This window comes from Cryptomeria japonica, chromosome 2 (genome assembly GCF_030272615.1).
Source record: "Cryptomeria japonica chromosome 2, Sugi_1.0, whole genome shotgun sequence".
Classification (NCBI taxonomy): domain Eukaryota; kingdom Viridiplantae; phylum Streptophyta; class Pinopsida; order Cupressales; family Cupressaceae; genus Cryptomeria; species Cryptomeria japonica.
In genome coordinates, this window is record NC_081406.1 from 222174744 (window position 1) to 222190354 (window position 15611).

The following is a 15611-nucleotide window of genomic DNA, read 5'->3' on the forward strand; positions in this document are numbered from 1 at the left end:
AGAAGACAACAAGGGTATGAAATCTCTTGCACCACACATTATGAAAATATTCAACAACATCATTCAGCGGGGGTTTCCTAAAGATTGGACAACTATCCTAGCAATACCTCTTTTCAAGAGCAACAACGTCAATAATCCCTCCAATTACAAGACCATGACGGACGTCCTCCATTTACAAAATTACTTGGCAGCATGCTAGAAAATAGAATTTGCTGTTTGGATAATCTACCAATGAGCTCCCAGCCCTCTTAGTGATTGGTGTTGAATACAAATTTACTACTAAGAGGGGTGAGAGTAGGGGGGGTGCAGCGGGGTGAACCAGTAGTAAATAAAACTTAAATTCTTATCCAATTAATTCTTTTGAAAAACTTATTCAAAGCTTTTAAACTAAATTCTCAAATAAAGGCATCAAACTGAAATCTGAAAAAAACACCACACAATGAGACCAATGCACAAAAGGATACGTGGAAACCCAAGATGCGAAAACCATGGTGATAAATGCTGTTAGGATCTGCTGTCCTAATCCAGCCTCACCGTTTAAATGACTTACCAACTTTTAGGGCACCAACCCAAGGAATCACCCAATTCCTTATCAAAGCACCAACTTTTCAAAGCCTCAGTTTGAATGTCTGAGCACCAACTCAGTCTTTCTACAACACCAACTTTATGAACAACACAACTACATAAATATTACCGATTCAACTAAAACTTTCACCACACTTACATCAGTAAAAACATAAAAGCAGACTATTACAATCTGATTGTTTGCACCCTTCAGATGAACTGTGTAATGTTTCACTTCTTAAGCACAAAAGGCTGCAAAATTTCTCCATTATACTATCAAACTTCACAATTACATCAACCTGCAAAACTGAATGAATCTGAAACTGATTGCAAACTGTGATAATATTGAAGTAGAAACATTTATGTGTCTTTAGAAGAGTATGCTGTTAAAACAATGATATATGAAACTGTAATCAAAGTTGCACTTAATCTGAAACCTTCCTCTGATCTGAATCTTATCACTAGACAATCTGAATCAGAAAACTAAGTTCCAACAAGATGAATACAATACTGAAAGTATAATCTGAAACACACATTTCTATCACCAACTCCTTTCACTTTACAACAATTCAATAAAATTATAACAAATCTGTTATACCTGATTGTGTTTACTCAGTCACAGTACACAGACTTTCTTGTCATGGCATCTTCTTGTTATGCATAACCCATTCATTGAATAGCTCTCTGTCTTTGTCACACAATGATTCTTCACCAGCTTTAATCAAAAGACTAAGATCATGTCTTTCCTTTAATCGAACTACCCACACAAGTCTACACAAATATTGTTCATCATTCTCACATTGCAATTTGATCTTCTATTGATAAGTTTCTCGATCGAATGTGTACTTAATGACTAGTTACGCACCTAACCAAATCGGTTGTAACTAACAACCAACTCATAAACTACCTTTCTTGCGCTGGAAATAGAATTACTTGATTTCATTTTTAGTTATCATTAAGAAGTCTTCGAGTTGCAATAGAGAATTCTTTTAGTTATACACATGGCCATCAAACTATTATATTTAGTTATATCAAACTTCTAAAAATATTGCCATTTATTCACAGTTTGAAAGACAAGTCTGATATAAATTTTCAAATCTGAACCTCATTATAATACAGTCTGAACCATATGCAGTCAATCTGAATCAAATTTATGAAGAGTCAAACATATTCAACCATTTCATTGGCTTTGGAGATAACTTCATTCAGATCGAAGGTAAAAATAATGCCATTTCGTTGTATGTTATTATTAAAACTGCTGTTAACATTATCAGTAGTGTTCTGAAACCACAGGTAATTTATCAAAACAGTATTCACAACAGCAACCAACTTCAATACAACTAAAAACTGCAATCATCATCAAACCAATCTAGGTTGTTCAATTTGACATCAATAACAAGAATATCAACAATTGGTCCATCTTCAATTCAAGTGACTCAGTTTCCAACATGGTCTACAAAAAAAATGTGTAAAGCTTACAAAATTTTGACTAATTCAAACAACGTGAATGGTAAAAACAGATGTAATAACTCAATTCTTTGTCATTCAAGTCTTCTTAATTATCTTGCAATAACTCAAACATCATCTATGTACCCTTTCATGGAAAAAAAATTAAATTATCAATTAATATCAACCATCATTTTCTAGTTACATTTCATGATCACATCAAATATATATCAGGTATTCCCAATATCATAATTATATATTAGTTTCGCTTTGAAGTGGTAAATGATACCTCAATTTCCCAAGATATCCAGCAAGTCGAAAACCAATTGCTCGGGCTTCCGTTTTCCGAAGAAACAAAAGAGCATAAACACCCTAAAGATTCAAAACAAGCATATTTTAGTAATACATAAACGCCGATAAAGTATTGATAAATTGTCACATAAATACTAATGTATGTATTAACATTCACAAATAAATTACAAATACTACCGGATATTGTTGATTTCCAGCAAGAGTCAACTCGTGAGACTTCTCAACTTCGATGAGAAATGGAACAAATGCATTAGCTAGAACTTGATCTTCTAGCAAATCAGGATACATCAACACCTGCACATGAAATGCTTGTCTCTATTATCATAGCATATAGAATTCAATTTCTAGAACTAAAAGAATGCATATGCATCTCTAGATAATATCTTAAAGATCTGAAAGTTTTGGTAGTGCCCAAGATAATGCTCTCAGATACAAACATCCACAGATTAATTAGTATGTCAGTTGAGCAATAGTGTAACAGTGCATGAAATTGAGTTTACAGTCAACATATAGAGAATAAACATAAAAGGCTTTGAAGAGAAAAAGTTTTCACCAGCCACTTTTCATGGTAATTTGCAATGTTTTCATACATAACAAAAACCAAAATAATAATGAATTATTCAATAAAATTCTGCACCTCAAACAATACACTGACAACTTCTGCATAACCCTTTTCAGAATTCAATTCTTTCTTCTCCGCCCTTGAATTAATATCTGTAAGATGGCCGGCTACTCTTTCCTCATCAAGAGCTTTCAGAACAGTAAGGAGAGGCTTAACAGTATCGTGTTCAAATTCAGAATTGTATATTTTCTGAGCTTTGTGATGCTGGACAATGCATTGGGTGCATCTCCGAAGCTCTGCACAAATTCTCTTCCAGAGCACCTTAACAGACAACTCTTCTTCATTGCATTCAGAATAACTACAAAATGGCTCCAGAAGAGGCCACATTACATCTTCATAACCACACCATATATGAACCTCTTCTGGCAACTTAATCAAAAAATTATAAGCATCTGTGAACCTGAAAACAGAATATGCACATAAAAATGTGATAAGGTTATGGATAAACACTAAAAATTAACTTAAACTAGTGAAGCATTTCATCAATATTAAATATCGAATAGCTAGCAATAGCACTACGGCATGAAGATAAGTACTACCATATATGTTAACCTAACTTGAGAGCAAAAAATAAATGAAAACTTAACTTTTTGTAGCTTGATATAAAAAAACAGACAAAAAATCATAAAGCAAATGTACCAAAATAATATTTATCTTCTACTCCAGAACTATAATTTCAGTTGAATCATAAAACAAACCACAGCAAGATCATAATGGCACCATCATGCTAAATATATCACCCACAAGACTGGGAAATCGAAAAAGAAGTGAATTTCATTGTTATCTCATATGCCATCCATAAAACTGAACACTGATTTACAGCATTAAAACTTATGCCACCAGAATATTCTTTTAATATTTCCTGTTAGTCTACAAAAAGCTCAAATGAGCATCTAAACCAACTGATACTGAGTCGGACTCTTATGAGCAATACAATATTTAGCTACTCAAAAGAGCATTAACATTTTAGATAACAACTCAGAACTATAAGAATTCTGCAAGCCAAACAATGGAAGAAGAAGGGTCAAAACTTAAGAATTCCTCCTTAGATGTCACTTCGAGGATTTGAAGATGGGTCTCGACAATGAGAAACTGACACATTAATCACTGATCTCAAGTTCACCTCCTTAGACCGTGCCACCACAATATTTAACAATTGGAAAAGGAGAAAGAGTGACAATTGCGCCGCATATATTTACAGCATTCAATGCAAAGTGTGCTAAAACAGTACAATATTTAATGAATGCTTATTTCTTTTTAATTAAAAAATAAAAGTTCTATTACATTGCTGAAATAAACAAGAATCCATATTCACGTGTAGCAGGTCCATCAAATACAATTACAAGTAAACCTTGAAATTTTGAATTTTCCTTGGCTACCATTCCAACAGGATTTCTGCACCACCAATTAGCATTCAGCCCGATCATTGTATACAATTACAGTCCATTAAAATATAAGCAAAACTGAAATGCTTATTCTCTCAAACACATCTTATATAATAAACACAATAATGAAAGTAAGAGAAAAATATAAAATATAAACTTACTGTTCTTACTAAAAAACCTAGTTCAAATAAAATCTCATGGAGAGACCAATATCCAGGATTTCACTGTGAGATAGAATGGCAACTAACACCATACAAAAGGATATCATCTTAACTTGAAACCTTAGATTATATATATTCTACAATTGTAGCATAGCAAATATTCCGAAATAGCTTCCACACCAGTGATCAGCCTTCAAGCAATGAATGTATATGGCCCATAAAAATTGATCAAGTTTGATAAATTGATTGCAAAACTGAAGTACATATTTTCCAAAATGCATCTAGCCCAAAGCTCCCAAACTCGGACTCGGCTCGGACTCGACTCGTGACTCGGCTATGACTCGGCAACGACTTGGCAAAATAAAAAAAACCTTGAAATTTAGAGATTTTTAACGATTTAAAACTTGTTTCATGCACCCATTATTGAGTAAAGCTTAAAGACACTATAACATCATCAAATAGAAGCTAATTTGATCACATACATAAACATACATCCATCACATGCGTAGAAATGTAAATTGTAGCTTAAGGAAATAAAAAACATAGATATATAGAGTTATAAATGTTGTCAAATGTATAGAAAATCCATGACATCAAATGTTACCAAACATATATGTAACTGTAAACAGAAACAAGTCTATGGCTCAAGCTCTAGCTCATCCTCAGCCTTAGCCTCAGCCTCAGAGTAGTCTATTTGCCTCCTACAAAGGCATCTAAGGTAGGTCCTGGATGACTGAGTAGCCATAGTCTCCGCCTATGAGGTGCCACAATGATCAACATTAGTTGTGCCTGTGTCGGATCGTGCTATATCCTCCTCCTCTACCATAGCAACAACCTCAGCTCTCTGTCTGCCTGGTCAACCCACTCATGGTCCTCCTTAGTGAAGACGGGATCGGTAGACTAAGTGATCCACTCAGACTCTGGATCGATCTCCGCTAGAGTGATCGAAGAGGAGTCGGTGTCCAAAATCTGTCTGGTCCTAAGACGAAGATTGTAATGAACAAAAACAAGATCACACAACCTCTGCACAAACAATCTATTACACCTCTTCGACTGGATGTGCTCAAACATGAACCAATTGCGCTCACATCCAGAAGCGCTCGAACATGTCAAAAAAAAATTATTTTTTTGTTTTTGCAAGTCAAAACATTGACATGCCGCGGCGCAAGTCCTAGAGCTCGAACTCAGTGAGTTTTGCCATAACTCACCTGACTCGCGAACTCGCAAGTCAAGCGAATGATGAGCAAAACTTGTTGAGTCCGAGTCACGAGTTGTCAAAACTCGTTGAGCTTGGCTTGACTCGTCAACTCGGCAAACTCACTTGACTCGCGACGAGTTTTGATAGTCTGATCTCCCCAAACATAAACTCTAGAACCAAGAGAAATATAAATCATTATATTTCCAAAATCTCGCTTGAATAAAGCCCATGGAGAATTTGTTGTGACCAAAATTGGCGACTAACATCACAAAACAAGTGATGACCATAACCTAAAACTCTGCCTTTCTACATTTGTCACATAGGCACATGAAGATCTTTGTCAAATGATGGCCTTTGTTGACTTTAAAATGGCTGAAAATAATAGCTACTTTAGCACTACTTTGGTGCCCCTTTGATTATGTACTTAATTCCATCCTCAACCTATATGTACTTGTTAGCTTTCACATGAAAATAGCAACTCTGACATAAAGATAAGGACTGCCAAGAACAACATCAATAGTATCAAGAGGAATTATTTATGCTTCAATCTCATCTATAGTGTATGTTAACCCCAAATTTATTTTGCACTTTTTTATTGCTTATATTTGTATGGGGATTTACTTGTGCTTTCTGACCAAGCCTTTTCACCAAATTTTCTGAAATGAGATTACATTTGAGCCACAATCTACGCATGCATTTACTCTATTCTTAATACACAACTTCAAACACAAAAATTTTGCTCATATCTTCAAGTTCATATGTTTCCTTATTGGCCATGCATCCAAGTTTATCATCTATATCTGACTACCTTCTCTTTATATATCATCATCTTCAATACTTAGCATAGATTTCTTAGTTTTAAAAAAGTATCATTGTTCTTGTTTTAAGGATGTAATTCAACTTCAGGATGAAGCTTCCAACATTTTGAAAGTTTACATGTCCATCTATCTTAGAATTACAACAATGTTCTTTGTCCATTTCATCCTCTTTTGCACAACAATATTAGTTTTCTTTGCTTTCATATTATTATTATTTTACCTTTGTTTTTTAAATGCTCAACTTCATACCACTTCTTCAACTCCACATACTAATCATGACACATCTCATCCAAGTCCCTTGGATTAGTAGCAACCAACCTCTTTTGGATGTGGCTCAAGATATTTTGTTATCATCTCCTTGTTGGATCCAAAAACCCCAACTCCACTTCCTAGAATATTTGTCACTTACAAGGCCAAGGATGTCACCACAAAAATAAAACTTGCTCATCTGCAAACCATGGACGGTTGAAGGTCAACTTTAACAATTGGGTTTTCTCTCTTACTCTTTGAGGCATACCTTAACAGATGTTTGCTTTAAATAAAATGAGCAACTAAATAACAACAGCCAACTCCAACTACATTCTTGACACCAAAAGGTGTCACCAAGTAAAATAAGACTGACTGCAACAACTATTGGAGTTGATGATTGAACCCCACAGCTCCTAAAAAACACTTGCAAGCAAATTACCTATCACAAAGACAAATCAAAGAAATTTATTTGTTCTGCAATCCAAGAAATTGTATTAATGCAATAATAACCTGAAACAGAGAAACAAAACTAGATCAAACCCTAGGTGAAGATTAGATTAGATAGTGACAAGTGTCCTGATCCTATGCAATGAGACAACATGACCTCTAATTAACTCAATCTAATAATAGAAAAAGCACTCCTAAGTTTAGCTGAAGTAAATAAAGTAAAGGGAACCTAATTAATTAATGAAGATTAATTAATTTGTTAGGCAATTAACATATTTACTCCAATTCCCCCCCCCCAAGATCACTTAGGAAAAAGATAAAAACTAATGAAAAATGCAATATTGGATGCATGAATGGTCCCTACAAAAAACTAATGAAACCTATCATAACCAAAGAAAAGAAGAGAGCCTCATGTGATAAAACTCCTCTCCAAAAGAGAAAAAAGAAATAAAAATATACATGTGACAAAAGAATGTATGAGCCAATATTTCCCGCCAAGTAACACTTTGGCCACATAAGTACAATCAAGATATGAGAGAAAGGAAGAGACAATGAATCTCCCCAATAAGGAAGAAGCTCATGTGCCAATAGTGAATGCTCGAAGAAGAAGGCTGAAGATGATCCAAATCAGCAAACAATGTTCCTCCCATTTGGAAGAAAAAATCATATGGCAAATGTTGAAGAAACTCCCTTAGGAGAAGAGGTCTCTTAATGAGGACCTCGGAAAAAATTTCAGTCCACATGTCTCAATCAAAAGATGCCAAACCAAATGAAGCATATCCGAGCAACTATGAAGATACCCATTTAACAATCTCCAATGGCAATGATGAAGAGATGACAAGTGGGTTAAGGCCACCATCAAAGAAGGCAGCAATATCCTGAATCATGTCCCAAGTATCTGGAATGTGTGACTCAACAAATAACTCTACAATGTTTGACAAGAAGTCATCCCACAAGATCAAAACTACAAGATAACTAACATCCTCCTGAACTGAACTGATCTCTAAAGATGCAGAAGGCAAAAGCTAGGCAAAAGTCTCATAAACCAGGGTGGATGATGAAAATACAAAAATGTCCATGTGACCAAACTTCTCCTCATATATTTGATCCACTCTAGATGCATGAGTGTAGACAAATCAATAGATCTCTAATATGCAAGTCTCTAATTAAAACTGAATCAGGTGTTAACTCTATTGTCTTCCCTGCCACACTGTGTACAATCTAATAGATAGAAAAGAGGTTGGAGAATAATGAGGGAACACAAAGTATATCATGAAATGTACCATCATCAATATCTATATATCCTTTCCCAGTAACACATATATATGTGTTATTCCCCATCAAAATATGTGATGATGTGGAAGGCTCATATGAAGAGAACATACCCAAAGATGAAGCCATATAATGAAAGGCTCCTAAAATGAGAATTCATTGACTAGACTAAGGACCGATGGATGCAAAAAGTGCATGGCCTTTCATCTTGCCTCTTCCACTTGCCATGTTGACTTACCCAGATTGTGTAAGTGATGAAGTGGAAGAAGAGGATATCATAGATGAAGAAAGTTAATATGATTCTTTTGTAGAAGGTGTTTCAGCTCATCAATCTGCATTTTGGTCTATCCTTCTTAGATGATTCACCCTTAAAAGAGGGAGTGGACTCGCAGGTATCCTATGAATGTGATTCGTTTCCTTGCTTATTAGGCTTGAAATCCTTGTGTTTTTGTTTCTTGCCTTTGCCATTTGAAGCCTTCTGATCTCAGATGCCTTGTGTTCCAACAAGAGCCTATGGTTTGGAAGTCTTCAATGTGCCACTCTATATCAACTTTTCCTACTCCCTAGTGAGTAATGAAGCAAAGGCATCAAGTGTAGGCATAGTGAATCTAGTACCAAGTGCATCTCTTGTGGCATAAAGTAAAAACAAATACTAAATAACCAAGACCAAGCTTGCAAGGATATAAAGAATCACTTGAGAGTCTTCTTTCTCGGCACAACACTATCATAACTACAATCTCAGAGACTTGAGCTTGGTGAAGAAGTCCTCGATGCTATAAAAATCTATAAGATTCAAACCAATAAGCTCCTTGTCCAACAAAATCCTCTCAAAGTATCTTGCTTTCCAAGCAACGACTCCAATTGAGTTCAAATTGGGTGAGGTGCAAGATTCAACATGAAAGAGAAGATCAAGAGACTCTGACATGCATAATGTATCAAAGGCCTCATCACACATATTGAACCATTTTCTTTTCTCTGTAACTCCTATAGATTCAAGTTTTGTACCCATGGTCACTTTGTACAACCCTTGTTTCTTCAAATGTATCTCCATTTGTTTTTTCCACCAATAATAGTTATATGGAGTGAGTGGGGTGGTGTGGGTTGGATCCATGATGATTGAATGAAAAAGTACAAAAATTGAAGATTAATAGAAAAAAGAACCCTCAAAATGGAAGATAATTCATCTTTGGACCACAAAAATATCGTCCTTTGTTTGGTCATTTTCCAAGAAAAAAACAATTTAATCCGGCTTCAAAGACTTGTAAAAATCACCAACAACAAAAATTGGAAAAATGATTAGCACCACTGGATTGGGCACGAGCCTAGATTTCCAGCGATATATATTTGTGAAAAATAGATGTCATGCTCCTAATTTGTACCCAATTTACGAAAAAAGTCTCTAATCTACCTTAGAGAGGCAAACAAGGGCTAAATAAGTCAGCTCTCCTATGGAGGATTGGTCGATGGTGTACAGGGTTAAAAATGAGCCCTAGAACTTGGACACTAATGTGACCACAAAGAGGGACTTGGATGCTAGGAGAGTTGACTGTTGGTAGTGTGTTGATGTGAGTTTTATGCACGTTCAACACAGAATAAAATACCCAAAGATATCTTATTCTCTCTTGATCAAAATCTTCTATATGCTAAACAGCTGAATTGTGTGATCACAAAGACAGCTCCAAGGTTCCCAAATGGGTACCAATAGTCTTAGTTGGTTTGTCGTAATTTGTTGGTAGTCTCAAGGGGGGACTTACATAATTGTTCGAGGAGCTTATCAATCTAAGAATTTTGTTGATTCCTAGCACTTGCAACTTTCTTCTCTATTTGAAATGAGTGTGCAATAAGTGCTTTTCACTCCTACTTCTACTAAGACTTGGAAAAAAAGGGAAAAAAAGGGTGAGGGTTTAGGAGGATAATTCTAATTCTAAGATAATCCTATGAACTCTAGAGACAGAAATTGCAAAAGTGGAATTTAAACCAACTCTTGTTTTGCCAAATTCAACAACTACACCATCATATCACTCATATTCACCAACATATTGAACAATGAATATAGTAATAGAAGTTAAGTTTTCACCAACATATTGAACAATGAATATAGTAATAGAAGTTAAGTTTTCATCAGTGTTCCACCAACGTTGGGGACGGGGGGACAAGCTTCCAGGATGGGGGGACGAAGGGCCTAAGTTTGGGGACAGCGAGGGGACGGCGGCAGGGTGGTGATGCTGATATAGTTATACATATACATATAGTACTTGAAAAACTAGTTTTGAAAAGATGTATGACAGTATAACAATATAAAAATTACATTTCAAATGAAACTATAGGAAATTTGAAATACTAAATCTAAATACCAAGATTTCTTCAATGCTAATTGCTAATTGCTAAATAAAATTTGACAAATGAAATTGTCAAATTGGAGATTTCTATTATATCGAAAAAGGAAAATATGAATATTTGATGCCATTGCAAAGTCTATAATAATAAAGATGATTGCACGATTCATCATTACAATGAGTAGCCAAATACAAATACTAATAGCAATAGCATTACAAAAGAGACTAGAGTCAAAGACAAAATGACAAAACTCAAAATGTAGCTAATGGAGGCCTCTAATCATCTGCAAACTCCTCCTCATTGGAATTGTTGGACTCTTGAAGATCAAGATCCCTCAAGCTCACACCAACTAGCCCTACATCTGAAGTGGTAGGATCATCCTCATCAATCTATGAAGGCTCCTCTGGCTCTACATCCCATCGTGTCGCTGGACTCTCCTTGTACACAAGTGTCTTGCGGTCCATGAGACGCAAAGCACTGTGTACAGCCACAAGCTTCTCTGCTCTCTTAGAGGTAAGTCTATTACTCTTAAGAGAGTGGATGAAGCTATATGTAGACCAATTCCTCTCAGCAACTGAAGAACTGGAAACCTGGGATAGCAGACAGATGGCTAGAGTGGTGGTCAAAGATTTCGGACCATGACAATTCCACCACAAAAGTGGGGCCCACGTCCAATTAGGGTTACCCCTTAACCCCAAAAAAAGTCACTTTTAAAAAAAAATTCATTTTAAAACAATGCAAATACGTGGGGGGGCGACGAGAAACGTCTGGGCGTCTCCCCGTCCCTCGAGAGAGATGTGAAGTTTGTTCCTCTTAAGAGAGTGTATGAAGCTATATGTAGACTAGTTCCTCTTAGCAACTGAAGAACTGGAAACCTCGGATATCAAAAGGATGGCTAGAGTGGTGGTCAAAGATTTCGGGCCATGACAATTCCACCACAAAAGTGGGGCCCACATCCAATTAGGGTTACCCCTTAACCCCCAAAAAAAGTCACTTTCTAAAAAAAAGTCATTTTAAAACAATGCAGATACGTGGGGCGATGGGAGACGTCTGGGTGTCTCCCCATCCCTTGAGAGACATTTGCACGCCTCTCGAGGGACGAGGAGACGCCCAGACGTCTCCCAAGGAGACGTGGAGATGGGAGACGCAAGGACGTCTCCCTGACTACCAAAAAAATGCACCAACCATCTAAAAATTGTGTAGATTAATGATTTTCGACACAAATATGATGCAGGAGGTGTACAAAAACATACGAATTGCACTGATCCATAAGTTTGTACAAAAATTTACCCTCATAAAATGTGCCCCCAAAAAGACAAATAAATTGCAAATCTCCAATTTTGACGAATGAATAGCAAAAAAAACACCCTAAAATTGTCTATCTTTGATTTTGACAAATGAGTAGTCCACTCTTAGGTTTTTGGCCACTTCGCAATGACGAGGTATGTTTGGCCCCAAAGTGCACTTAAAATTTGCTCAAAGTTGGATCCCTCAAAATTTGAATAGAAACTTGCAAATCTAATGCTTTGATACCATATTGGAGTTGATGATTGAACCCCATAGCACTAGAACACCACCAACCCCTCAAAAGCACTCAACTCGAGAGTTATGAACCCTTGATACTTATTTTGGTGCATAAGTATGTTTTCTAGTGAATCATACATAGCAATAATGCGTAAGATACAGCTTAGACTATCAACATCAATAATTTAATAATTCAACAAGAGTCTTAGAAACTCAATTCTTGGAGATTACATGATCTGAAAGCATTTCAATCTACTCCTTTCCTAAACATGGTCGGTGAATGTGTCCTTTAAGGTTTTATAGCTATCCCAAGCCTACTCAATATGGCCAAGGATACAAGACAACTAATGGCCTAGTAAATTGTCAATTAAATCAATGACTCTTTTATCTCTTTCCTCTTTTGTTCTTTTCTCAACCTCCCTACTTTCCACAAGCTCCAAATTCTTCACCTTAGATATTAGTGATTCTCCCTAAAGGGATGAAAAACTGTCTATAGCAACTTATTGAAGTGGCAATAGTCTTGTGACCATATTGCAATGATCCCTTAACTTCATGTTTTCCTCCTCTAAATTGACAATATGTGCTTCCATTTTTCTAATAGCTACCTATTGAAGTTGAGAAAAAATCAACTCTACAGCTCCCAAAAATCACCTACATGCAAACCTGTCACAGAAGGAGAGAAGCAAAAAAGCTATGGAGGTCAGAATTCAAAAATCCAAAAAAAATGAGTCATATTGATTGTGCAACAAGAATGCAATTCAATAATTATAGTTGTTATGAAAATACAAAAAGAGAATCCTTATAAGAGGATACTCGAAACCCTGAAAGTGAAAACCCTAAAGAATTATAAGATTCCTAAGTTTAGCTCAAGCATAGAGTATAATAGACTAATAATTAAATAAATAATTATTAGCTAATAAAAGATAACTCCAACACCCCCCCTTAAGATAAACTTAGGGAGTAGCTAAAAACAACTAAGGACTAAAAAAGCATGTAAAAAATGCAAGAAAGCAACAATGGGTCCCAGCAACTAGGCCTGATGAGATACCCAAGTACAATAAAATCTCTGTAAAGTGGAGAAAAAGGAGAAAACCCTGTGGGAACAAAACTCCTCTACAAGAAGAGATGAAAGCTCAAGTGAAAGACTAAGAAGCCTCCAAACAAGAGTGTTCCAGAAGATAGGAACAAAAAGAAGAGAATGAAGAACACCACTGAAGCATGAAATAGCTGCAAACACTGTCGAAGAGTAACTACTGATCTGAAGAACCTCCACTGAAATAGAACATGACTAGGTAGAGAAGACTATAATCTGCATGAGTGCCCTCAAATGACACTACTTGAATCAGATGGCAAACAAAAGCAAACAACTGAACTCGAAGATACAGATGGCATGAAACACCAATGCCTGAAAAGTTGATCAATCGAACCAAGGAAGCATTAGAACCAACAGGACAAACCTCCCCATAATGCTGAAAAGGCAGAGGGACAAATACACTGAAAAGAACGGCCAACAAGAACTGCATGACGAAAAACCAGGAACATCGAAGGTGCAGAGAAAGTACATAGTGTCGTGGAAGAAACACTCACTTGACACACATCATGAGGCTAATGTCGTGGAAGGAACACTCACGTGACAAAGGTAGATGGCAAACAAAGGAAAACATCAACCTCCCCATGGCACTTTATAAGTAGTGCATGTACAATAAAGCACAAGATGTGCAAGATCCCAAGTATACAATGCATAGTGGCACTTTATCTCAGTGCGTTTACATAAATAAAATGCTACAATGATCAGAAGAGACAGAAGACTGGAAATAAGAAAGAACAACCAAAGATGAAACATCCTACTCAAAGAAAGAGATCCCAGGACCTGAAAAGCAAAAAATTGAATAAAATATACCTGGAGCAGAATCTGGAAAGAAAACTCATATGAATGGAAAGTGCACAGAACAAGCTTTCCAACAATATAAAGTTTTCGAAAACGAAGTTCGGATGCTCAAGTTATGTCTCCTGGAGTGCAAAAAGGAACTTCTGGCTTTGACAGCCAAAAAACACCATTAAAAAAGAATAATCAAAAATTCAAACCTCCAAATCTGGATAGAGCTCGGAAAAAGCTTTCTGACGATGTAAGGTTTTTGAAAAAGTGCCTCCGTATGACCAAGTTACGGCCAAAAGAAAAAAATCTCTTGTAGGGCAAATATTTTTTTTTGACGAAAAATTTCTGATGCATTTGTAGGTACATGCCAGTAAAAAATCATGCCCCAGATGCCCTTGTCACTGAAAAACATGCCAGCAAAAAATCAGCTACCCCCAGAAATGGAAAAAAGCAACTGCACAAACCCCCGTATACACAGATCTGAAAAACAAGGCCCAAAAACTCTCATGAAGAGAACAGGGGCATGCAGATCTGGAGCTCTAAAACCATATTGAAGTTGAAGAAAAATCAACTCTACTACTCCCAAAGATCACCTACACGCAAACCTGTCACAGAAGGAGAGAAGCAAAAAAATTTATAGAGGCCAGAATTCAAAGATCCAGAAAAAAGGAGTCATATTGATTGTGCAACAAGAATGCAATTCAATAATTAGAGTTGTTATGAAAATACAAAGAGAGAATCCTTATAAGAGGATACTCAAAATCCTAAAGGTGAAAACCCTAAAGAATTATAAGATTCCTAAATTTAGCTCAAGCATAGAGTATAATAGACTAATAACTAAATAAATAATTATTAGAGTATAATAGACTAATAATCAATGACTCTTTTATCTCTTTCCTCTTTTGTTCTTTTCTCAACCTCCCTACTTTCCACAAGCTCCAAATTCTTCACCTTAGATATTAGTGATTCTCCCTATAGGGATGAAAAACTGTCTATAGCAGCTTATTGAAGTGGCAATAGTCTTGTGACCATATTGCAGTGATCCCTTAACTTCATGTTTTCCTCCTCTAATTTGGCAATATGTGCCTCCATTTTTCTAATAGCTACCTTTGTGAAGATAGTAGTGTTTATTGTGAGTGATGCAGCTTGGAAGGCATCATTATCACTTAATCTTCTAACAATCAAATTGCTAGTCAATTCACTTGCAACCTTGATTAGGCTTAATGGTCTAAGGACTTGTTCTTAACAACAATGTTGTCGAGTTAAAATTCCGACACCCTGAGCACATTTGATCCTCTTGGGGGCAATTATGTCTTCATCAAAACGCATTTTGACTCTCCTTAACTATTGGCACAAGAGACTTCTCAACACTCAAGAAAGCAGAAAAGAGTGCCAATGAA

General features: G+C 36.1%; 1 protein-coding gene across 2 annotated transcripts in view; it reads right to left on the minus strand.

The window, feature by feature from the left end:
- LOC131037116 (uncharacterized) overlaps positions 1 to 15611 on the minus strand; it is a 102001-nt gene that overhangs the window by 79522 nt on the left and 6868 nt on the right. Inside the window, exons 2-4 of one of the 2 annotated variants that reach the window (XM_057969152.2) lie at positions 2960 to 3344; positions 2500 to 2616; positions 2300 to 2382 (exon numbers count right to left, since the gene is read on the minus strand). In XM_057969152.2, coding sequence (XP_057825135.2) covers positions 2300 to 2382; positions 2500 to 2616; positions 2960 to 3344 — 585 coding nt within the window. The remainder of the gene's footprint in view (positions 1 to 2299; positions 2383 to 2499; positions 2617 to 2959; positions 3345 to 15611) is intronic. The other variant, XM_057969153.2, reaches the window with a different exon arrangement.